This window comes from Fistularia commersonii, chromosome 22, assembly GCF_037954325.1.
Source record: "Fistularia commersonii isolate RoL2024-O1a breed Wild chromosome 22, RoL_Fcom_v1.0, whole genome shotgun sequence".
NCBI classification, from domain to species: Eukaryota; Metazoa; Chordata; class Actinopteri; order Syngnathiformes; family Fistulariidae; genus Fistularia; species Fistularia commersonii.
The window spans coordinates 7,200,118-7,222,932 of NC_141305.1; the positions used below are offsets into that span (position 1 = coordinate 7,200,118).

General features: G+C 42.2%; 3 protein-coding genes and 1 long non-coding RNA gene across 8 annotated transcripts in view; 2 read left to right on the forward strand and 2 right to left on the reverse strand.

The window, feature by feature from the left end:
• slc39a14 (solute carrier family 39 member 14) overlaps positions 1-6,543 on the forward strand; it is a 30,496-nt gene extending 23,953 nt beyond the window's left edge. Inside the window, exons 8-10 of the mRNA XM_086169161.1 lie at positions 207-435; positions 675-859; positions 1,511-6,543. Coding sequence (XP_086025287.1) covers positions 207-435; positions 675-859; positions 1,511-1,663 — 567 coding nt within the window. The 3' untranslated portion in view covers positions 1,664-6,543. The remainder of the gene's footprint in view (positions 1-206; positions 436-674; positions 860-1,510) is intronic.
• Positions 179-2,215, reverse strand: LOC147221557 (uncharacterized). The gene is made up of 3 exons (XR_015107836.1): positions 2,077-2,215; positions 1,920-2,009; positions 179-888 (listed from the first exon to the last, which is right to left on the reverse strand). It is a non-coding gene; the product is annotated as an uncharacterized LOC147221557 (long non-coding RNA).
• A 551-nt stretch (positions 6,544-7,094) lies between the features above and the next one.
• ascc2 (activating signal cointegrator 1 complex subunit 2) lies at positions 7,095-16,364 on the forward strand. The gene is made up of 18 exons (XM_086169160.1): positions 7,095-7,250; positions 8,144-8,248; positions 8,340-8,498; positions 9,207-9,380; positions 9,768-9,897; positions 9,991-10,058; positions 10,515-10,628; positions 10,775-10,962; positions 11,032-11,136; positions 11,218-11,286; positions 11,361-11,435; positions 11,993-12,239; positions 12,869-13,065; positions 13,883-14,002; positions 14,235-14,459; positions 14,544-14,634; positions 14,831-14,922; positions 15,368-16,364. The coding sequence occupies exons 2-18, from the start codon at positions 8,165-8,167 to the stop codon at positions 15,537-15,539; spliced, it is 2,310 nt and encodes a 769-aa protein (XP_086025286.1). The 5' UTR covers positions 7,095-7,250; positions 8,144-8,164; the 3' UTR covers positions 15,540-16,364.
• Positions 16,365-16,477: 113 nt separating this feature from the next.
• On the reverse strand, positions 16,478-22,808 carry rnf215 (ring finger protein 215). Of its 5 annotated transcripts, none has more exons than XM_086169168.1 (10): positions 22,444-22,808; positions 21,657-21,803; positions 21,278-21,349; positions 21,106-21,191; positions 20,819-20,873; positions 20,601-20,705; positions 20,019-20,135; positions 19,266-19,409; positions 19,000-19,102; positions 16,478-18,589 (listed from the first exon to the last, which is right to left on the reverse strand). In XM_086169168.1, exons 1-10 carry the CDS (start codon positions 22,732-22,734, stop codon positions 18,567-18,569), a joined length of 1,143 nt encoding a protein of 380 aa, XP_086025294.1. In that variant the 5' UTR covers positions 22,735-22,808; the 3' UTR covers positions 16,478-18,566. The 5 variants fall into 5 exon arrangements, 3 of the variants coding, with proteins under 3 accessions (XP_086025294.1, XP_086025293.1, XP_086025292.1); XM_086169167.1 differs by having other exon boundaries at positions 20,019-20,132; positions 21,648-21,803; XM_086169166.1 differs by having other exon boundaries at positions 21,648-21,803.
• Positions 22,809-22,815: the final 7 nt, after the last annotated feature.

Here is a 22,815-nt window from a genome sequence, read left to right on the forward strand (position 1 = left end):
TTGCTATTTTTAAGCCAGCCCCTAAATGTACACAAACAAGTGAATATCTCTTCTGACAATAATTGATTGTTCTTGCTGAGATAAAAAGCAGAAAAGTATACCACTGAACAAAAATAATCATTCATCACAATAGATTTTGAAGATGGCTCAAAAATGCTCACAGAAGTGTTTCCCCAAGTCTTTGACTGCTTTATTGTTCCCGACAGGAGTCTCAGAACCCGGAAGCTGGTGGGAGGACCGGCGGCGGGGGATGCTACTGGCTGAAGGGGACGTCCTATTCTGACATTGGCACACTGGCCTGGATGATCACTCTGAGCGACGGCCTGCACAACTTCATCGACGGCTTGGCCATCGGCGCCTCCTTCACCGCCTCCGTGTTTCAGGGCATCAGCACTTCAGTGGCCATTCTGTGTGAGGAGTTTCCCCACGAGCTCGGTGAGTCGGAGGCAGGGCTCGGATGACAAACTGTTAATCTGTCCTGTTTGCGTAGCCCTCAGTATGATTGGCAGAATATATGTTTTAAATTGTACAAGAAAATTAATAGCTGCAGCCCTACAGACAGACCTCTGAGTCATACCAGAACTGACTTATCCTGAAATGTCCTTGAAAACAACAGGAACCTTCATATATCATGTGTCCCCTTTGTGTCATCCTGCCCCTCCGTCTGGCACCAGGAGACTTTGTGATCCTGCTGAATGCTGGCATGAGCATCCAACAGGCGCTCTTCTTCAACTTCCTGTCTGCTTGCTGCTGCTACCTGGGAATGGGCTTTGGCATCCTGGCTGGCAACAGCTTCTCCCCCAACTGGATCTTCGCCCTGGCAGGGGGAATGTTCCTCTACATCGCCCTGGCTGACATGGTTAGTGCCTCCAGCTGGCAAAGCTGTGCCTGGAGAAAGTCAAAAGCAATTTCGCTGATGTTTCTTATTAGCTACCAGTGAACACAGAACTCACAGTAGAAAGCAAAGGAATCTGATTAAGCTGGAAATACAGTCCCTCTTAATGAATCTCATGTTTTTCTGTCTGAACCAAAGTTAGCCAGTCAAGGAGAAAGAATTCAACCTTTGAATAACAAGAAATCTGATCCTGCATCACTGATCCAATTACTAACAGTTTAACTATTTTTTTTTTTTTTGCATTTGTTCATAATTATCTGGTTTAAAAAAAATTAAAGGATAGAAAATTCTTGATTTTTACTTATCTTTACTGATCTAGGAGGAATAAAAAGATAAAGATGCTCAGGACTGAGCAAGAACTGAGGAGGGGATGGAAAATCAACAAAATACATCAGACTTTATTATTTGTATTGCTACTATGAATAATTTTAATAATGATAATGCTGATGATAATTGTTATAGTTAGCTATAATTATAACAAACCATCATGTTGGAAAGCCTTCATGTGATCTGCCTGGGGCTGAAGTTGTAAATAAGGGAAAACTTTTGTGAGAATCTTTTCAGCCCATTTAAACCCCCTCTAATACAGATTTCCTATCATTTCTCTGCCATCAGTTCCCAGAGATGAACGAGGTGAGTCGGGAGGAAGAGAATGCAGGTGGCAGCAGCTTCCTCCTCACCTTCGCCATCCAGAATGCTGGCTTGCTGACAGGCTTTGCCATCATGCTGCTCCTCACTACCTACTCCGGTCAGATCCAGCTGGCCTAGCAGGACCAGCGCTGGTCGAGGTGACAACGACACCTCGGCGAACTCGGGAGGAAACCAGCCCTGGGAGAGGGGAGGCCAAAATTCTGTTTGTGTGCGTGTGTGTCTGTGCATTTATCTTCCTCTCAGGTTTGGATTTCCAGTCGATTTGTCATTGTCAGGACCTCGGTTTTGGAGGATTTAGACTGCTGTGCGGCAGGAACGCACACGCACTCTTCCACCAAAAGACTATTCGACCAGCTGTTGTCATGCAGCTTACACATGCAGTAGGCGGTGGAGTCGGCAGCATCCATTCCATTGTTTTCAGCGTGCGTCTCCACCAACAGCCACCCAAATGAACGGTCAGCTCCTAGAGAAGAAATGTTACTGATCCACCCATTTTTTTTTAATCATATGCAGTAGAACTGCTCCCTTACCTGACTTAGTGTGTAAGATGGGTGAAGTTTTATGGTTACGCTGAGAATTGAACGACAGCAACTGCAGGCTCGTCACTCGAAACGTCTGCTAGTTTATCTTCTCGTTCTTCCCGCCGTAGATGTTCGTGAGCCTCAGCTGTTGCCATTAGACTGAGACTATTTGCATCGTCATCTCCGTTCGCATTAAAAAGCACAATCAGGTAGCGGCTGCTTCCCTCAGACTTAATTCCAGTAAGCTTTGAAACTTTAAGCCACCTCTTTCCCCCAATTCATACCAAAAACAAAATATACGAATCATCATGGACATTTTATTTGAACGTCAAAGGCGAACCGACTTCCAGCTGGACTTTACTGTTTGTTGGTTGGTGTTCTATTTTTATAACCGTTGAAAAGAGATGAGAGTTGGTGACCAAATAGGGGCGGACCTTGGAGAGGGCATCGAAGGGCTACACACTGACGCCTGGAAAGTCCTAAGGAGTCCAGAGCTTGATGTCAGAGGGTTTGTCTGGAACCGTGTCCACGCCTTCTCCCATAGTTAACCATCTGTGCCCTTTCATTATCAGATAGATCTTATTTTCTAACTTCTCTTACTGTAACCCTGAGCTCTGTGTGCGACTCTCCGGTCTTTGCACATCCCATGTACTGTTTCTTCCCAGAATGCTCTATTCTTTTATATTCAGAGACATATTCAGAGTCATTTAAGAAGAAACTTGTTGACACGCACACTTTGCCTACGGATCTGTGACCTTATCCATTGTTATTCATATTAGAAATGAAGTTACTGTATGTCGTTGGCTGGTTCTTCCTGTTACTCTGAACCATTTTACACTGTTCTCCCGATCAAGAGGATGCTCATGTTATGGGACCTTTCTCTTGCTCGGACTGAGGCGTTTATTGGTCCCTGCCCCAGTTTGTGCCTCAAATGCATAACATTTGTCGCACTTGTCGCTGACGGTTTGATGGAAAAATTAAATATCCAGAGATCATAAAGTATCCCAGGTGATCACTCATAATTCTGGTCTGGACAAGGGCCGCAGGGATGAAGGCTTTTCAAGGTGAGTCAAGGTCAGTGTTCATACACTGCTGAGACTCCAAAATCAGAAAAAAAAACAAAACAGAACTTAAAAATATGTACAGGTTTTAATCATAAAATTGACACAAACCGAGCCCTGCCAGTGACTGATAATCCCCCCTAGAACATCAGTTGTTAGGTTGTTAGTAATTGTATTTTTAATCAACACACTTTATAATTCATGGTTGATACACTTTTAAAATGTAAAATTTTAACCTTTTTTCTAAATGGTGACCTCATAGCAGAATGGAATTCAGTCCGTGACTCATTCTTTCATCAAAGTTTTTTAATTTTAGGTATTAGATCCACAGCTGAAAATGAAATAGCGTGAAATAACATTTTTCGCTATTTTAAATTGGGGATTCTTAATTAGGTCCAAGGCAATTTATTAATCACTACTTTTATGTGTTTACATTTATGCATTCTGACATGTGTATATAAATACTTAAAAAGGGAGGCGCATTTGTTTCATTTTAAAAACCTTCTATTTTAATCCCTTATCGTCATTCATATCACAGGCTACAATATTATCTCTAACCAGTATTGACGTTGGAAACCAGAAAGCTGCTGCCCTGGTCCAGGCTTCTGGTGCCCATTTCCATGAACTGCCTTATAACCCTCTCTTAGATTTAAATATTTTCCATAGTCTTGCCAAACTGTAACATAATTGCAGAAATCTCCTGAAGATGTTCATACCTTCCAGTAGAGTCTGTCATAAAATACCACATGAGGTTCAGTTATCATGATTACATCATGGAGAGATGAAGGCAAAAACAATAATTCCTTGTAAATTCAACTTGAGCGAATCAGAAAGGGCTTTCAAGCTGAACAAGAGGGAAACCTTAGCAAGTTGCTAAGTCACTTTAAACAGGCAGTTCTTAGTTTATAACTTCTTTTACTGTAATCCTGAGTGAGTGTTAAGAAGTCACTTTAAAGAGATTTTATGCAAGCAGGCTGTCAGCTTAACTGCCACTTCAGCCAAGAGCATGGTGATTGACAGTTGTGCCAGTCCTGCACCGCACGTTAAGAGGATATCACTTTAAAAATGAAAAGGAAAAGAATTGAGGTAAAAGGAGGGAAAATATTTTCGATATTCCTTATTTTACATCCAAAGCACTGTTCAGTCTGTTCTGCTGACCTGTTGTCTTGACCCAATGATGTGCAGGTGAGCCGCGGCCACTAACTGGATCAGTGGCCCTTCTTTCTCGCTGCTTGTATTGAAAGTCTGATTGCAGATTTTCAAGAGTCTGCACATTTTGAATTGACCAAATCATTGCATTTACTGATATCTAAATGAGGTTTTAACAAACCTGGCTTGAAAATTGTTTTTTTAGTACAAAGGTAATAATAGATCGAAGGAAATTAAACTTCAAACAAACATGTTTTATGTAACTGGGCACCAACTGACTAATAACTATCTGTCCTTCTTAATCAAAATTAACACAAACTGGGTTTCCAAGAACACTGACCCGGCAGATTGCGTTCAGAAGAATTTGAAATCTGCCGGTTGTGGGATGTGTTTTTTTTTTTTTTTTTCCTGAAGCTTGTGCTAATCGTATTTGGAGGGAACTGGTTCTGAACACTCGCACGCAAAGAACCCCCTCTCAGAACTCACCCAAACCTTTGTGGAATGAACGGAAACACTAATCTGAAGCCAGGCCTCATTACCGATATCAGCAGTGGATCTAGCTCATGTTCTCATAACCCAACAGGTGGCGAGAACAAACCAGGAGAATGTTTTGAACTGATCCGCTGTGTCCAGTGAAACCGCGGGCCACTAAAACTCATTGTCAATGTAATGTGACATTGGTTGGTCAAACACTGAGCATCCCTTTGGTGTGATCTGTCTGGTTTCACCTGGACAAACTTAAACTTCTGTTAAGAGCGACTTAGCCATGCACATTCATTCATGCAACAGTGTCAGTTTGAAGATGAAGATGCTCATTGACAGTTATCTTACTGATGGACTGCCCAGGACTTTTCTCTGTGCTGAGCTCTTCAGTTAGAAAGTGGGACCGCCCACCCACCAGAAGTTACATACATTTCTACAAAAACTGTCAAATAAAGCTGAATGCTATTTATTACATATTGAAACTGGAAGCCGTGATTGGCCGCAATTTCTAGTGAAAGCTACATCGGTTGATTCCTAGGTGGAAAGGCAAGCCTTGAAAACGGGTTGAATCAGCTCCAGTGTTACTGCTGCTTGAGAATGTTGGAGAGATTATTTATTTGTTTTTATGCTTTACAACAGAGCCCGACCCATACCGGCGTCATGGCACTATCAGCGTGTGTATTGTGTGTTTGTGCTATAGCTGGTGCTCAAAGCATTAAAAACTGCATATTTATACTTAAAAAATACATATCAGATTGGTATACCTTACCTGGGTTCCCAGTTGAACACAGTAAATGTCAATATTTGGTTGAGTGTAGTTGGTGATCAAAATTTAATATGCAATTTACTAATCTCTTTTTGTTTTATAGTCTCTTTGGTAAATTAACTTATTTTCCTTTACATGGGTGAAATGCCATGAATAGATAAGCTACAAGTTAGCAACGTATAAAAACTTTTCCAGTAAAGTGGTCAAAAATTCAAACATACATTACAATAACCCAAATTCTAGCAAGAACATATGCAAAAAGCAGCAAAGAATTATCGAACCTTATTTTCCTTCACGTTGATAATAATTTAACTGGGTTAACTGGATGTCTGTCACATTGGAATCGGTTCCAGTTTGAAAAGATATGAAAATGACATTGCTTTAAACAGGTGAAAAAAAATATAAAGGAAAGAATAATCAGTTTGTGGTTTTGTTTTTTTTTTTGTGGTTGTTTGTTTTTAATTACAAAATAAATAAAAATAAATATTTAATTTCTCATTTGCTCCAAAAAGCCAGTATTGGTCAGGCTCTGCTTTGCAAGAAAGATAGTTTCATATTTTTAACTTTTATCTTGATGAAGTATTGACTTTAGCTCTACACAAGCCACAGACAGAAGATTTCTTGTCATTTCAGCCATTTAGCAGTTTATTAACACTTAAATACGAGATGAAATACATGTTAAAGCTGTTGTGCGCTTTTGATTTGTTTGTTTTCATTTTAATTCGAGTTGAAATAATGTGGGATGGTACAGCCACAGAAACACTGTTTTTTTTCCTTGTATAAACCAATATATAAATGTGAACTTCTCATTAAAATAACAGCAGATTCATTTTGTTGAAATGTGACATTTCAAGTACAAAACAACAATGTTACTGTCTTAAAATAAGGCTCCTTCAAAAAAGTACTGCATTGTTTTGAAAAATACTGTACAGTGTAATTCATGGGAATCAGCAGCCTTTTCTTTGTCATGGTTTTTTTTTCTTTCTGTCCTTTTTATAAACATCCTTTTCCAACAAATCTCTGGTGTCAAGTGTCATCAGTGTTTGAATGAAATAGGGACTAGATTTGATTTGGAATGAAAATGTGTCACAGCAAAATGTCCATCAGAAAATAAGTCAGCTTATGGAAAAACATTTTGAATTGTATGATTGTAAGATTATTAGTAATTAGTAGTTTGTAGCATCACTTTTCTATGAATTTAATTTGTAACTTCTATATATTTTATCATTTTTTTATTAAAAAGTAAACAGGGGATACTGAAATTTCATATCAGCAAAATATGAAGACTACAATGGTACAAATGAAGAGTATACACTGAAATTGGTTTTTAAAATGTGCCATAATTTATTTTCAAGAGGGTAAAAAAACAGTATCTTGAAATTCTACATTTCATATCCCATGGGATGTTGTGCATCATAAGCCTTTTTTATTTAGCTGATTGTCAGATGACGTCCTCCAATATGATCAAGGGAAACATTTAAAAATAAATAAAACACAAATTGTTTCCTCGATAATGAAGTCCCTTCGTTCCTTCTATCGTGTCCACAAGAGGTCAGCAGGCAGAATGCAAGCTACCTTCACTGCGCATGCGCATTGATGCCGCAAGCTCCAGAATCGTGGACAGGTGACTCCGAAAACGTTTGGAAAATGAAACTTTCGAGAGGGCAGTGACGCCTCCGCCGTTATGGCTCGACGGAGGCAATTCCGACAGCAACGTTTAGCGGGTACGTACCCCCGCCAACTCAGTACCTCACCCGTTATTCCTGCTGCGTCGAGTCGCCGGTTTGTTAGCCACGCTACGCCAAACATTAGCCTCTCCACCGTTTGTCTCCGTTCAAACTTGTATGCCTTATAGGCACTTTGCTAGCTTCCTGGCGACGTAGCTGTAACGCTGTAATGCTACGTAGCTAAATGGCTGCTTGGCTATCAAGCTAAATGGCTACATGGCAGCAGTTTGGTGGTGATGTTCGCTGTCAAGCTGCCACACCGCCTGCTAGCCAAAGATCTGTTTCCACTTGTTTACCGGCTGGTTATTGGTCAACCCAGAGTCTGTCATATTGACTAACGGCGGCGGTGGTTCGCATATAAGTTTTAATTTTTAAGACGTTTGTAAAAATCAACATTTATGTAAAAAGAAGTTGTTGAATCTCAAAGATCTACAAACTCATTAGAGCTTGGCTAGGTGGGGGAAAGAAAAACTGCATGTCTTTTTCAGAGTCGAAATTAGTGTTTGTTTTTTTTAATTTCTTAATATGCGTTCAGATATGTTTATTTCGAAAAGTCATAAAGTAACAAGATAGATTTTTAGGAACGTTGGCCTATTTCTATAGCATGGAGTCTGGACGTTGACAGTAAATATTTAGATTAGATTCAGCCATTAAGTTTCTTGCTCTATACTGGCTATTTTCTCAGGATTGAATAGGAACACAAATTACATACTTAAGCTTCAACAGAAAGAATAACCGGATTATTGAAGACAATTCCCACACCAATATGTAATCGATATCCGAAAATTATTTCTCAGGACAGTTAAAAGTCAAATAGCTCTGTCAGGTATAAATATGTTCTAACCTCCCAAGCCCACATTTGTTCTCCATTTATGTTGGTGATGTTCCAGTAAACTAAAAAGTGAGACGCCATGGCTGGCACTCGAGTGCCTCTGGACGAGCTGCAGGTGACGGAGCTCTGCCCGCTGGGGAAGGAGCGAACACTTGCTGCGCTGGTAAGCATTATCCCCCATTGGCTACTTGGAAGGGCCCTGGTGTTATAATCAGAATCTCAACCCTGTGTTCTCTCTCCCCTTGCATCACCAGCATCCGGACAGAAAGGAGGAGCGATATTTTGTGCCTTACAAGCCCCCGCCAGAGGACAGCGCACCTGCTGAGGTTGAGGAATTTTTAGAACATGCCAGATTCATCCTGGAAGACCTGGAGTGGCTGCTGACACTGCCTCATGACAAGTTCTGGTGTCAGGTAAGGAGCTGGAGGTCCATGTCGTCTAGGAGATGGAAAAGTAAATTGAACTAGCACTTTTAGCACTTCCTTTTAGTTGACACACATCCCTCTAGTTCAAGTAAAATTTAAGGTACATTTACTTTGTTCAAGTTTTTCGTTTTACTTCTTCTAGGGTGAAATAATCCACTGTCTACTGTATTGCAAATGTTTGATTGCTGCAGTAACAACCCACTCACCAGATTACTTTTACAGGAAACCTCTATTCTGCTAAAACCTTGCATTCCCAAACTTATTGAATTTGATGGTAAAGTGTTATGACGTTTGGAGTGAAATTAACTTCATAAACTCCTGGATCAGATGTGCAGCATGATCGTTTGAATAAATCCTCCCGACAGGAGTAGTTAATTAGTTAAACTTTGGCTTGTACCTCGAACCACTAATGCAGAACAATTAACTAAAAGTGTCTTGAACCCATATATTTCCTTATACAATGAAAAACTAACGGGAACATTTTACTTTTGAGACCTCAAAATACATTTTGCTGTTCACATGTTTTTTTGAGTTTTTTCATTTAGGTCCTTCCCTGTAGTGTAGTATTTTTCCACAGAATGGTATTTATACTTTTCCAGGGTTATGGTTCTGAATATTTCCCTGCAGAGAAACAAGTATGAATGATGGCATTTCTTATCGCCCCAACTTCCCTGTTTGGCCTGTCTCTACCGCCAGGTGGTGTTTGATGAGTCTTTGCAGAGATGCCTGGACTCATACCTGCATCAGGCCCCCCGCGGCCTCGACCTTGCTGCCTCACCCTCGTCTCCAGCTGTGTCGGACATGCAGCGCTCTGTCCACAGGCTAGTCTTCTTGGCTTTCCTCAGGATGGCCACGCATAAAGAGTCGAAGGTAGAACTGTTTATTTATATCCAGTATCTTTACTCTTAACTCAAAAACACTGTAAGATGTAATTTAAATAATTCGAGATAGTTTTTTTGTTTTTTGTTTCGGGCAGCTTTTAAGTCCGTGAGTAATTTCTTGGTAATGTTTTGCAAAGTTCTCAATTGCAGTTGCTTTAATTGTCCTTTTTTTATTTGATTTCTTTGTAATTGTTAGGTCAAATAGTTCATTTCCAGCTGTTTGTCAAGTCAGCCTGGCTATAAATGAACATTGAAAGAGTGCATGTAATTAACGTGTTCAGTTTTATTACATCTCTTTGCTCAATAAACAGCTTCCCCTTTTCTGCTCTTATGAATCACCTTGTTGTGTACGTGTGTGTTGCTTGTCTTCCATCAGGAGAACTACCTCACCCCAGCTGTGTTTGGTGAAATAATTTATGAGAACTTCCTCTTTGACATTCCCAAGATCCTGGATCTGTGTGTTTTGTTTGGAAAAGGCAACAGCCAGCTGCTGTACAAAATGATCGGTGGGCTATTTGAATTTGATTCTCATCCATCATTCTCTCCCATCAGAGGAAAAACATGTGATCCTATACATTTTTGTGGACATCCCTTTGCAGAGAACATCTTCACCCAGCAGCCAGCCTACTATAGTGACCTGGATGAGACAGTTCCCACAGTGTTAGAGGTCAGACCGCCTTCAGTTAATATAGCTGGCTTGTTCTGCACATTCTTAAAACTCAGTAATGTAGACATTAAAATAATCATAACGGAGCTCATTCACAGCTGATGTCTTAGAATTCTGTGTAATTGTTCTAAACATAAGATTTGACAAATATGAATTTTCATTTTATGGTTGATGCCTATCTTGTGATAGATATCATTTATATAAAATATAGCATACCATTATAACGTAACTAAATCTGTTAAATATCTTAATAAAATGCCACAAGTCAATTGGAATTTTGTCAGCTTTTAACATTATCCATAGATGACATAAATCTTTAAAAAAAAATTTAGCAAATTTGCAAACCATAGTAAATCAAGATTTAATTTGAAAATCAACTGCAAAATTTATGAATTCCAAAACCTGGAAATCATTCAGTTTTTCCTTAGATCTCGCTTTGCTCTGCTTCCCCTTCAGGTTTTTGACACAATTATGGACAGGTGTGGTCTCCGGTGTGAGGGGGCAGCTGCCGCAGAGCCCATGAAGCTCAACGCACAAAAACAACCCACTGCCATAACAATGAATCAGCAGGTTGGAAACACCTCACAAAAAAATCTGTATTCAATTCTATATCTTTCAGAATTCAACAACACACAAATATATAATGAATAAATCAAAGATTAAATCTTATGAGTTGTAAATTCTTGTCTGACGTTTTGGAGGTTGTGTGTTTGCAGGAACTGGTGGACCTTCTCCTCTACCTCTGCGACTCAGCCAGCACCATCCATGCCTTCCTCAACATCTTTCCTCCCGCCTGCTCCAGCTTCCACTCCCACGGCTTCCTCGGCAGATTGACCTCTTTTTACGAGTGTGTTGTGCCTGACCTGGAGAGGGCATTGAGGAAGAGGAACTTCGATGATAAAGGGTGAGTTACAGTTGTTAAGAGTGAGGGGTAAGAGCGGCAAGAGAATTAATTGGTGAAACCCCGGCACAGCCTCCAGGAGGACTTGTGGAGGAGGTTGTCTCACTCCCGTCGGAAGATGGTGGAGATGGCTCACCTGCTGCTGCAGCACACCTGCCTGCAGCCCATCCTGGAAGGGTGAGGCATCTCGCCGCTGCCAGGACTCACTTAATCTTTCTTGGCACAACACTGATGCCGCACTGCTTTGTTGCCTTGCAGGGGTGAAAACATCCAAACATTCGCAGAGGAGCTCCTCCAACATTTCACCTCCTTTTTGTCAGAGAAGAGGTGAGAGGCTAAAGTTTTATCCAGACCCACTTCTAGCCCTCCTCATATTTTGACAACCGTCTCCTTACTCTCAGGTTCCTGTCGGACTATGATGACCAGTTCCCTGTGGCAGATGACGTCAGCCTACTTCATCAGGCACTTCCTTTTCTGTATCCTCATCTTCACTGCAGTATGGTCTGCAAACTCTATCCAGGGCAGTTAAATGTTGAATTTGCTATCCTGTATTAATCTTTTTTTTCCACTAATGTAAAACTTCATTTCTCTTAGTTCAGGTATTATATCTTCCACTTCAGATTTATTCATAATTTAAAAAACCCTTTCAGCAATTAGAATGTACTACATTCTCCAGTAATAATTTTATGCTTAGTTAATTCTCTTGTCTTCAAAATAAGCAGTCACTACTTAAAGTGAACTGGCAATTATTCCCCTTAAACTGTTAGCTAGAAATCCCCTAAAAATCAGCATCAAATTACTTACAATAATGCAAGTAGAAAAAGAATTGGCAAAGCATCAGGTAAATTCAAAGTGAGAACAGTCACAAGGTAATCGGGCCATCAGAAAACTTGATTTATTGATTTTTCTTTGTTGTTTGTTTGTTTTAAGTGGTTTAATGTTTGTTCACATCATTATATATAGAGATGTAGATGCACAGCTCAGTACCAAGACTCCATGTCCAGTTCTTGTCTTAACTGTCCGTGTCTGTCAGCGATGAGACCCGGACCTCCTACCTTCTCCAGGGTGTTGAGAGCGCCTGGGACAGCATGGGAAGACGGAAACCCCAGATCCAGCCTGTGGCTTCCTCCTCACGGCAGGATGAGCAGGGAGCAGCAGGCGGAGCTCCAGCTGCCGCAACCGCTCCATGTCCTTGGGATGTCCGAGAAGCCGGAGGAGGAGGAGGGCAAAGTCTGAGAGGCGCGGAGGCCATGTTGGACATTCCCCTTAAAGGAGACAATGTTAGTCCTTTTGTTTTTTACTGATACTTCTTTTCCTCAAATCGAACTTTAACCTTTTTCCTTTTTTTCTGCCATTTTAAAAAAACAAAAAACTAAAAAAAAACTTTGTAACGTCAAGCGTAACATCAAGTAGAGCACATTTAAATATCAGAGATAAAATTCCAGGATGGAATGTACCACTGTCTTAAACTTGAGGTGGTTATAAAGGGGAAACACAGAAGGCAGTACTGAAAGATGAATAAAGTAAAACAATTTATATTGTATTGAATAAAAGTTTTTGAAGAAAAAAGTTAATCAGCAACTTTAATAGGATAAAGCTTCTTCTTGGAATATAAAGTGAGATGTATTGAAGTTAGATTTAGAAATATTATGAAGATAATTCAAGCCTAAAATACTGAGTTTCAACATCAACATTTTGCCTGTTGTTTGCCTTGTCAATTGTTTTGTGTGAATCAATCATCAGACCTTTTATGACACAATATCACCCCAATTTTTTTTTAATTTTAGATGTTGAGGCTTTGAAAGGGCAACTTGGTTTTGATAAAAAGAATAATGGGAGAGAAAGACTGATGTGAAAAGGAGAGGAAATGGACATTTAGGGTAAATTGAAGCCTGTTGTTTGGTTCCAGGGCTTGGTGTGTTCTGTCAGCGAGGCTGAGCTGGAGTCCCTGCTGTCATGCATCCGTGATCTGCTGCCCGACCTGGGGGAGGGCTTCCTGCTGGCCTGCCTTAAGGAGTACCACTACGACTCCGAGCTGGTTATCAACAACATCCTGGAGGGCCGGCTGGCCCCGGACCTGGACAAACTGGACCGCACCATGCCCAGGTGAGAACACACGAGACCAGGGGACCACCTCTTTGGTTACTGTCACATGAAAATTACCAAAGTCTTAATCTTAAAATTGTGAAACTTGGGGTCCTGATGGTCTGGCTGGAGATCCGTTCCGTCCATAGTCCACTTATCCCAGTCAAGGGGGATGCGACCGCCAGTAAATTACAGGGCCACATAAACATACAGACAACCATTTACTCTCTCATTCGTACATCTGGGCAAATTTCCATGTTTTTCCAATTGATCTTTTCAGACTGGAAGGAAGCTGGAAAACCCGGAGACATGAGGAAAACACGGTCGACACCTGTTTTTGAAAATCCCGAGTGCAAACAATAATTGCTTTTGAAAAGCAAAAACTCAACACCTGCAGCATTTTACTGGTCATCTTTCTTTATATCAGCCCTTTCTGGTTTTACAATAGAACAGTAACAAAGAGACCATTTCAAATCAGTGACTTGTTTTGCTGAAAAGATGGTCTTGATCTATTACAATCCTTCTTCTCCATTCGGCTTTTCCCTTCAGGCGATGCTACAGCGAATCAACCCTCTCCATCTAACCCTATTCTCTGTATCCTCCTCTCTCACACCAACTACCTTCATATCCTCTCTCACTACGTCCATAAATCTTCTCTTTGGTCTTCCTCTAGACCTCCTGCCTGGCAGCTCCAATTCCAGCATCCGTCTACCAATATATTCACTATCCCTCAATCGCGATCCATTTAAGGCTTGTGATTTTCAAAGTTATTTGTGTGTGTTTTTAACAGTCTATATTGTGTGCCCACGTCCAACTGGAGTCTGTCCTGTCTCCTCAGGCCTGTGAAGGAGGAGCTGCCCAGCGTCCTGAGTACCAGATCCAATGTGTTCGATGATGACGAGTTTGACGTCTGGCACCGTGACCAGCTGGACATGTCCCGCATCTGGAAGGGCCGAAGGTGAAATCTGCCCACCGATAGAACCGCGACACAAAAATTACGAACAAATCTTGACAAATTAATTCCAAAACAATGAGTTAACTTTTCAATTATACGTTAAAAAAGATTTTCAATATTTACTCAAGAAAAAAAGATTCATATCCAAAACACAAACAGGAAGGAAACGGATACATAACTTAAAATTATTTATATCTTATATACTTACAAATGACCCTATTAATGCCGCCTGCAGGAAAGGCGAGAGCATGCAGGAGATGCTGAATGACAAGCAGCACATCGCTGAGCAGAGAGCTCGTTACCATGCCTACGAGACGGTGGTGGACGAGGTGGAGGTGGAGCCCGGTGATGTGGAGAGCGGCTACAGCCTGGGCGACTACGACGACGAGTACGACGACACCTACGACATGAACCAGGTGGGAGCCAACGACCTGGACGGAGACAGCCTGCTGAACAGGAGGTAAGCTGCACAACCTCAGGCTTCGTCGACCTCTAGTGAATGTCGCTGGATTCAAACTTGCCTGCTATCTTGTCTCCCCCGCAGGCCATTCACGGTGCCTCAGGTTTTGCGAAAAGCAAACAAACCAGAGGAAGTTGTGGAGGATGGAGAGGATGAAGAGGAGGAAAGTGAACAGGTAGTTCACTTGGTGTTTTAATTTTAGATTTTTCTTCCCCAGATAAATAACAAGCATTCATGGATAAAACAATTCTGAATCGTATAATTTAAAAAACCTGTTTTTGGTTTTTGAAAGAGAAATGTATTAATTCATTTATTTATTTCTCTTCTTCTCCTCGTGTAACTATTTACCATGTGAATCTATCCTATTTCAGAGCAATGTGCACAGGGACCAGTTTGTGCAGGACCCAGCTGTGCTGCGGGCGCGGGCCGAAGCCGCCAGGGCTGCCATGCAGCAGAGGAAAGGGTAGGGACCACACAGACACACACACACACACACATTGCTTATGTGAACATGATTTAACTGATTCCTTTGCGAGTTTATGCGTCACCTACACAGTGACATTTGGGCTGCATTGGGTAGTGTTTTCTTTTGGCCACTAGGTGACAGCCGATACCAGTGGATACCACCCTCTAAAAATAATCCTGCTAATACAATATCTTGAATAATTGTCAATGTTTGTACAACCTTCAGAGGTAAATGTGTCACCTCGCTGTTGTTGAGCAGTTTGGGGCTGCAGGTTGTCCTATATTTAAACCCGAGTGGATCTGAACTGACCTTCAGGCCCCCAATGGATGGGACTTTCACTGGTCCCCGGGGGACAGACATTCCCACCCAAAGCCGTAGAGGACGAGCTCTGCCGCACAATAACAGTTAAGATTTCTTGTGACTCGGGTTCTCCTCTGACCAGCTTCCGGCCGGAGCGTCCCAGTCACGTTGTGGGCCGCCCCAAGGGCCAGGGTCAAACCACAGAGACGTTCCTTGACCGTCGCAGGAAGGAGGCCAACAAGAGCCGCGGTGCCAACCACAACCGACGCACCATGGCCGACCGTAAGAGGAGCAAAGGCATGATTCCCTCCTGACAACCGTTGTGGTCGGCTTCTGGAAGCAGACGAGCCGGAATAGGAGAGGCGGCGGTGGCAAGGGATGCTGGGACTAAAAACGTTCATCGCCAGGACCCCGCCTCAGACCCGCACCCGTCGACCTTTTTCTCAAGACAAAAAGGATTTCAGATGCCATGTTCTTGGCTCTTTGCGATGAACTGGTTCCCTCAAAGTGGGAACGCCCGAGACTCCGAAGGTGTCATTTTAGAGCCCGAAGCTTCTTCTGTTCTTCAACCTGAAGAGATTTATTTCATATTTTAAGGAAAAACCAAAGATCAGTGACCATGTCAGGATCTTAGGACAAAGACCTTTATTATTCTTTTTTTCGCCAAGTAACAAATGTATCACGATTAAGATCCAGAGTGATTGGATGAGGTTTATGTTTTTTTGTTTTTTTTTTTGACCTTATTAAATAAATAACATAGGAAGAAAAGGAAGAAAACACCCAGGATTCTGCAGAGACTGTGTTCCCCTCTGTAACTGGAAGAACAATAATAACTGACCTGGTGATCAAGGCTTGCGGCGCAGTGGCACATCAGTAAGGGGGAGAGGCTTATTGCATGGAGGTGCATGTCATCCACCCAAAAAACACGGCTGCAGTACAGCAAATCAACAAAACAGCCGCTCTTTGTGAAGCTTTAGTGTGTGTGTGTGTGTGTGTGTCGGAGGCGGTACGCGCACACCCCGTTAACTGCGCCAAGAGGGTGCCTGGAACAAAACAACAGATGTACTTGCTTTTTGGAGTTGGCATTGCAAAAGAAAAGAAAAAAAGTGAATAAATTCATCTGTGCTACGTTTTTGACATCTGAGTTTTGATTCATTGGTTATTCTTTTCGGAAGTCAAAAAATCTGCCTTCGGAAAAAAAACTACACCACTTCCTATTTTTTATGCTTTTTAGAAGTATTTCAGCCTGAAACTGCTCAAATCTCTGTCTTTTAATAAATACATATGAAAATCTTGGGTAAAAGTAGATTGTGAAAAAATAAACCCATTTTTTCCTGGTCAGTTTTTCATAATTTTTCCCTTTTGTTATTATCCTTGAGATTTTTTCAAATGTTTTTCAAATTCTGTGTTTCTATGTAGTTATTTCAGCTTATATCTTTAGTATTTTGGGCTATTTCTTGATAGCTTGGCACAATCAGTTAGACTTTGAAAACCTAGTTTAATTTTGTATAGTATTTTTGTTAAGGTCCAGTGTCACAATAGTTTGGTGTGTATGTGTGTACCTACATGTACAATATTGTTGGTATCCCACCATCAAAGACAGAAAAACCTACAGTGGTCACTGAAATAACTTGAAACTGACAAAAGTGAATAATACATTTAAAAAAACTATAGAAAATAACTCATGAAATCAGACATTGCTTTTGAATTATGCTTAAACAGAATTGTTAAAAAATAATGAAACTGGCCTGAACAAAAATGATAATGTCCCATAAAATATTGCAATAATTTGACTATAGGGATGTGTTAAACTAAGGTGGGTACTGGAAGAGGAAAGGAAAATCACAGGTTGAAGAGGCACATAATACAAAGAACCCGGAAAATCTTATAAAGAGATAAGAGGTGAACTCCAAAGTAAAGGTACATCAGTGTTAGATCACACCATCCATCGTTGGATGAGCCAAAGTGGACCCAGTAGAAGATGTCTGAGGAGGAAACCACCGACGAAAGCAAATCATTACAAAAAAAAAAAATTGCATATAAAAATGCATATTGTCAACTCAAGGCTTGAAACAAAACAGATAAAGAAGAGAAGACTACCAGCACCGGAATGCAGAGGAGGCTCGGTAATGTTCTTAAGCTGCTTTGCTGCAGCTGGTATGAGTTGAGAAATCTCAAGACATGAAGCAAAAGGTGGTACCTAGTGTCAGAAAGTTTGGTCTCAATTGCATGTCAGGGGTCCTCCCAACAGGACAATGACCCAAAAAACACCCAAAAACGGCTGAGGACAAAACAGTGGACTTTTCCGGAATGGCCGATCAAAATCCAAACGAACATCTGTGGAAAGAGCCCAATGTGCCGTCCGGAGGAGACCGGCAAGGGCAGTTTGTCCGCTAGGAGTGGAACAAATTCCTTTTTGACGGGTGCAGAAGTCTCACTTGTTACAGAAATCTCCAAGCCAGTTTCATTTATTTTGTTTAATAATTATTTTTCTGCTGAAGCCCAATTCAAATGCAATGTCTGATTTTCAGTGGTAAATATTCAGTTTATTTTCATTCATTATTACTTTGGTCAGTTTTGTTATTTCAGTGACAATCGTGGATATTCCTTTCTTTAACGGAACGCTAGCACCAATTTTGTTGAGCTTCTTCCTGGTTTCGTCCGGACGATGAGGGGAGGAACTGGAATTTTTTGAGTCCAAAAACTCAGGCCTGCCTAAAACGGAGCTAAGGCTAAAGCTACACACACTGACAACACAGCGCCGGCATTTGTGGTTTGACCACTCCATACTTCATAAGGCAAGTCACGTGCACATCTCGGGCATGACGATGAACCACAAGACCCTGACGGCGAACACCGAACTGCAGTTTCAACCCCGGATGGAATCAGTTCCATCTGGTCGGCTGTAAAATGACATCATCGCGGATCTGAGTGTCCACATTCACGCACCTCAACGTAGTACAGCTCCATGCACAAGCTTCTCGGGTTGTGTCCCAAAAACTGCTCGGGGAATGGAAGGTGACTCACACACACACACACCCTTGTAAGTTATGACATCACTCCTGTTCGTGGAACGTAAATCTAACATATTGTTCACACACAGGTCCCGCACTGTACTTGGGTTGCACTGCATCACACCACCTGGTGGTCCATTTGTGTGTGTGTGTGTGTGTGTGTGTGTGTGTGGACGGACGGTCCGGAGGAGGAGGTCAGCTGTTCGCCCCCCATGATCCACTGCAGTACAGGGCAGGCGGTGAGGTCAGTAGAAAAACCAAAACAAAAAAAAGGCTACAGGAGCTTCTTGCAGGAGACGGAGACTTGGGGTCCTGGTGTTACGGCCGTTAGCTGTCTCTGCAGACGCTGCCTGGTGGGTGGGGGGTGGGGGGTTCTCTTAGATTACATTGTTGTGAAGTTCACAGAATAAAAGAAAGGAAATTAGTAAATGTGGCCAGAACTAAAAGTGGTGCCTGAAAGCCAGCAAAATCAGTCTTGACAAAATGAAACACTAAGTCGAGGAATTGACTTAAGTCCGGCCTCGAGTCTGGGATTAGAGAGATTAATTCCAAAAACCTGATTACGTTTTCATATCAGAAAGAAAAAAAATTCCTGGTCTCGGCCCTGGAAGGGTCACCAGACGCAGGAGGTGTGAAAAATTTAACAAATCGTGCCTGAACTTGTTTTTTGCACTTTAAATTAGTGCCCATTTTTCATAATGAAATCCTTGAAGTTTGACAAACAGATGTGTGGAAGGGAAGGGGTGGGACGTGAACTCACCAAGGATACTGCGTTTGCAGAGCGGGCAGGTGTGTTGTAGCAGCAACCAGGGGTCCACGCAGTCTCTGTGGTACTCGTGGAGACACGGCAGCACCCGTAGACACTGGGGGATCAAACAATTAACTTCTTATGTCGGCAACCTGCTTTATTACATATCTATCACAACCAACAGCCAAAGGAGTAGGAACAGCTCACTCTGTGGCTGTTTTGGGAGTCAAGTCCCTCTATCTGTTATCTGCGGTGCCGGCCGTCGACTGACAGGTCACCTGGTTGTTGTTGAACGGCTCCAGGCAGACGGCGCACGTGTCCGTCTCGCCTGTCTGAGACGGATCGCACCGGGGTTTGGGCTGCCGGTATGTTTTGATCTTGAGGGATGACATTCTCTTCAGGACGTCCTGTTTGGGGAACAGCTGAGGAGGAGGAGGGTTAAGTTGTTTCTTATTGTTGAATCATATCTTGATGATTTAAGTTCATATTTTTTTTTTAATCTATTTGCATATTTTTGAAAGAATTTCAGCTCATTTTTCAATCAAATATGGGACGTTTTCTTCCAGAGTGACAAATAACCAATATACTGATGCAGAATTGTATGGATAGGATCAGGAATGAGTCCATCAGAGGGACAGCACATGGAAGATGTTTTGGAGAGCAGCTAAGAGTAGCCAGACTGTGATGGTTGGGTCATGTACGGAGGAGGGATAGAGGGTAAATTGGGAGACGGATGCTGGAATTGGAGCTGCCAGGCAAGAGATCTCGAGGAAGACCAAAGAGAGGATTTATGGATGTAGTGAGAGAAGATATGAAGGTAGTTGGTGTGAGAGAGGAGGATACAGAGAATAGGGTTAGATGGAGAAGGTTGATTCACTGTGGCGACACCTGAAGGGAAAAGCCGAAAGAAAAAGAAGAAGACCGATGTAGAATTGTGTCTCCCAATAATTAAAACGAATAAAACACACAGTACTATCTATTTCCCAGGTCCGGCCTGTCAGTTAGCCGGCCGAGGACGAGGGCGCTTGTACCTCCAGCTCCTCGTTCGGCTGGCGGTCCTGGTACTGCCAGCGGGCCTGAACAATGACGCCGGTGCTGAGAATCAGAGCCACCAGCAGGACCGTGTCCCATAGCTGCTGCAGGTACTTCTGGACACACACACACACATGATCAATTATGTAAACAAGTCATGTCGTAAGAGATGCTGGTTGTTCCGCATTGAAAAGTTTTTTTTTTTTTTCCTGTTATTGTTTATTTTTGTTGTGTTTTGCTTGAAACTCTGGCGCTACAATTTCCTTCGGGATAAATAAAGTTGTTCTTATTCTAATTCTTATTCTTAAAAAGATCTGATTGATCGTTTTTTTGTTTTTTTTTTTGTATTCAGGTCCCTTTAATTGCATTTAAATTCATTCATTGATAAATTTATGAACTGATCATATTTTTAACAAATGAATTTTGATACTATTTTTTTTTCATTTTTTCATAAACAAACAACAAAAAACACGGGGGGATATCAACAATAAATAGCAAGTCTTTGCTGGACCAGCTGTCACAGAGACCTCCCGGCACAAAAAAACTAAAAAAGGAGTCTGGTGCGGCTCTCCTCTCCCCACCTGGACCTGAGAGTTGGTCTCTCCCGTGCAAATGACCCCCTGCCACTCTCCGTAGCGTCCTCCTCTGGACCGGCCGCAGCTGGACCACAGCGTGAGAGTGGCGCCCTGCCCAGACACACAGTGGCAGCAGCTCAGCATCACTTCAGCCGCTCATCTGTTAACTCACCAGTTGTTCGCTCTTATAACTGCTTGGGGGCCTCGGGGGGCTCGGATCTCACCAGGTTGTCCTGCAGGATCGTCCTGTATGTGATTTTTGCCGTAGCCTGAAGACCCCTATAGGATGAAATCCCCATTCATCAAAACTTTGCCAACACATTATTACATGTTTTACCCCGTAACAATGCCCTCTACTGGCAAGCTTCAAAATAATCTGATTATTTTTGTCTTTTTCAGGCTACTGAAGATAGATTACGCGCTGATTTTAATCAACAAATTTGAATTCTTCAATGTCACCTGAAGTGAACTTTTTTTTTTTACAAATCGTGTGACTCCTATGGCGAGTTACCTGAGCAAAGCGCCAATCAGCTTGGTGACGTTCTCGGAGGTCTGGATGACGATGATGGGCTTAGACAAAACCTGAGACAGATCCATCTGTGGTAGGGGCGCACATGCACAAACAACAATTTACTTAATTCCAGATGTACCGGATCATTGTGAGAGGTGCCTGATGGTCTCACCTCGCTGACGGTGTTCTGGTTTAGCGCCAGGATGATGAGGGCAGATGCTCCAAGAACCAAGGCTCGCTTCATCTGGAAAGAAAGCAAAACAGTTGAAAAATCATCAGCAACAACAACCAAACAAAGCTAAAAGTGAGCTAAACAAATTAGCTGGAAATGAAGAAAGATCTGAGAGCATTTTTTATCTATTATGTGATATAAGATATTTGAATTAAAAAAAATATCTACTCTTCATTAAGCTGAGAATCCTATGTATTGTTTAAAACCAGGCGACTGATTATCAGGATATAAAATGTAATAATTGACTGAATCATGAACAGGGTCTGCTATCAATCTTCGGTCTCTGTGCACCAAAGCGCCTGGCGGCCACCTTATTGACCATCGCATCAGCGAAAGACTCCTGGTTGCTGGTGGAGGCTTTGCTGTCGTCCATCTCCACCGGCACCACACCGATCCACACCTCCTTCACCCGGGCCCCGTCCTCCTTCACTGCTCCTCCACCGGCCCGGGGTTCCGCGTCCCCGACCTGAGGAGAAGAAAAGGTGCTTCTGTTAGTATTTTCTGCTACTTTCCGCCACAAGATCCGATTGTCGGGCAGGGGAGCGCACTGTTGTGGTGATGGTCTGTTTGAAAAAAATAAATAAAGGAAAGGAAAAAACTTGAATGCGATTTCAGAAGAGGATTAATAGTCACACGTATTTTAACATTAATCCTTTACTTAAATCGTCCTTGTTTTCCTGCTGTTGATAATCTCGGAAAGTTTGGATTTCAGGAAAAATCCCTTAATCATTGATGAGGGAAAAAAAAAAGTCATTTTATTTATTTATTTTTTTTTCAGATTTGTCTGACAATGTGACCTGGTTTGTAAAATCTAAATTCAGCGAATGATTAAGGGAAACAAATTAAATTGATTTTTTGAAACACATGACAAAATATTGGGAGAGATGTTTTTTACAGAAAATCATAATTTTTGCCCTCCCTTTTTGTATAAATACAACAATATGGAGGTAGCTTTAATTTATTTACTTACATCAATGGTAATCTGTACTGTATACTCATCAGGCTACGTGGCATTTTATTCATTTCTTTTTAAGTCTAATTTCAACCTTTTGTCCTCTGATAATGTATGGACTGTTCAGTGTGAGATAAGAGCCAGCCCCACTGACCAGGACCAGCTCTCCCTCCAGGTCATTGGGCTCCTCGTCCCGGTGTTCGGATCTCCTACTGCCGCCACCGGCCTCCACCACCTCCCCCTGGAGCACGGAGCTGACACCGAGCTGCTGCTGCTGCTCCACCACCACAACCTCCACCAGAGCTACCTGCTCCGCCGCGACCAGCAGCACCGACCACAGCAGCAGCAGGAGCGGGGACGTCCGGGGACGGGCTGCGGCCATGATACCGGCAAGAGGGAAGGAAGTACGGCCCGGTGGACACGACGGAACCCGGTCAGCTGTCATCCATTTTCGGGGGGAAACACCTCTATCCTCCCCACTTGCCAGTTAGCTCCAACCTCCAGAAAAATGTAAACAAGCGACGAT

Coding starts and splice junctions, on each gene's coding strand:
- ascc2 (XM_086169160.1), top strand. CDS start 8,165: ATGGCTGGCACTCGAGTGCCTCTGGACGAGCTGCAGGTGACGGAGCTC. Junction 9,381..9,767: donor CCACGCATAAAGAGTCGAAG/GTAGAACTGTTT, acceptor GTCTTCCATCAG/GAGAACTACCTCACCCCAGC. Junction 13,066..13,882: donor CTGGACCGCACCATGCCCAG/GTGAGAACACAC, acceptor CTGTCTCCTCAG/GCCTGTGAAGGAGGAGCTGC.
- rnf215 (XM_086169166.1), bottom strand. CDS start 22,734: ATGACAGCTGACCGGGTTCCGTCGTGTCCACCGGGCCGTACTTCCTTC. Junction 20,706..20,818: donor CGATCCTGCAGGACAACCTG/GTGAGATCCGAG, acceptor GTGTCTGGGCAG/GGCGCCACTCTCACGCTGTG. Junction 18,590..18,999: donor CTGCAAACGCAGTATCCTTG/GTGAGTTCACGT, acceptor CCCACCCACCAG/GCAGCGTCTGCAGAGACAGC.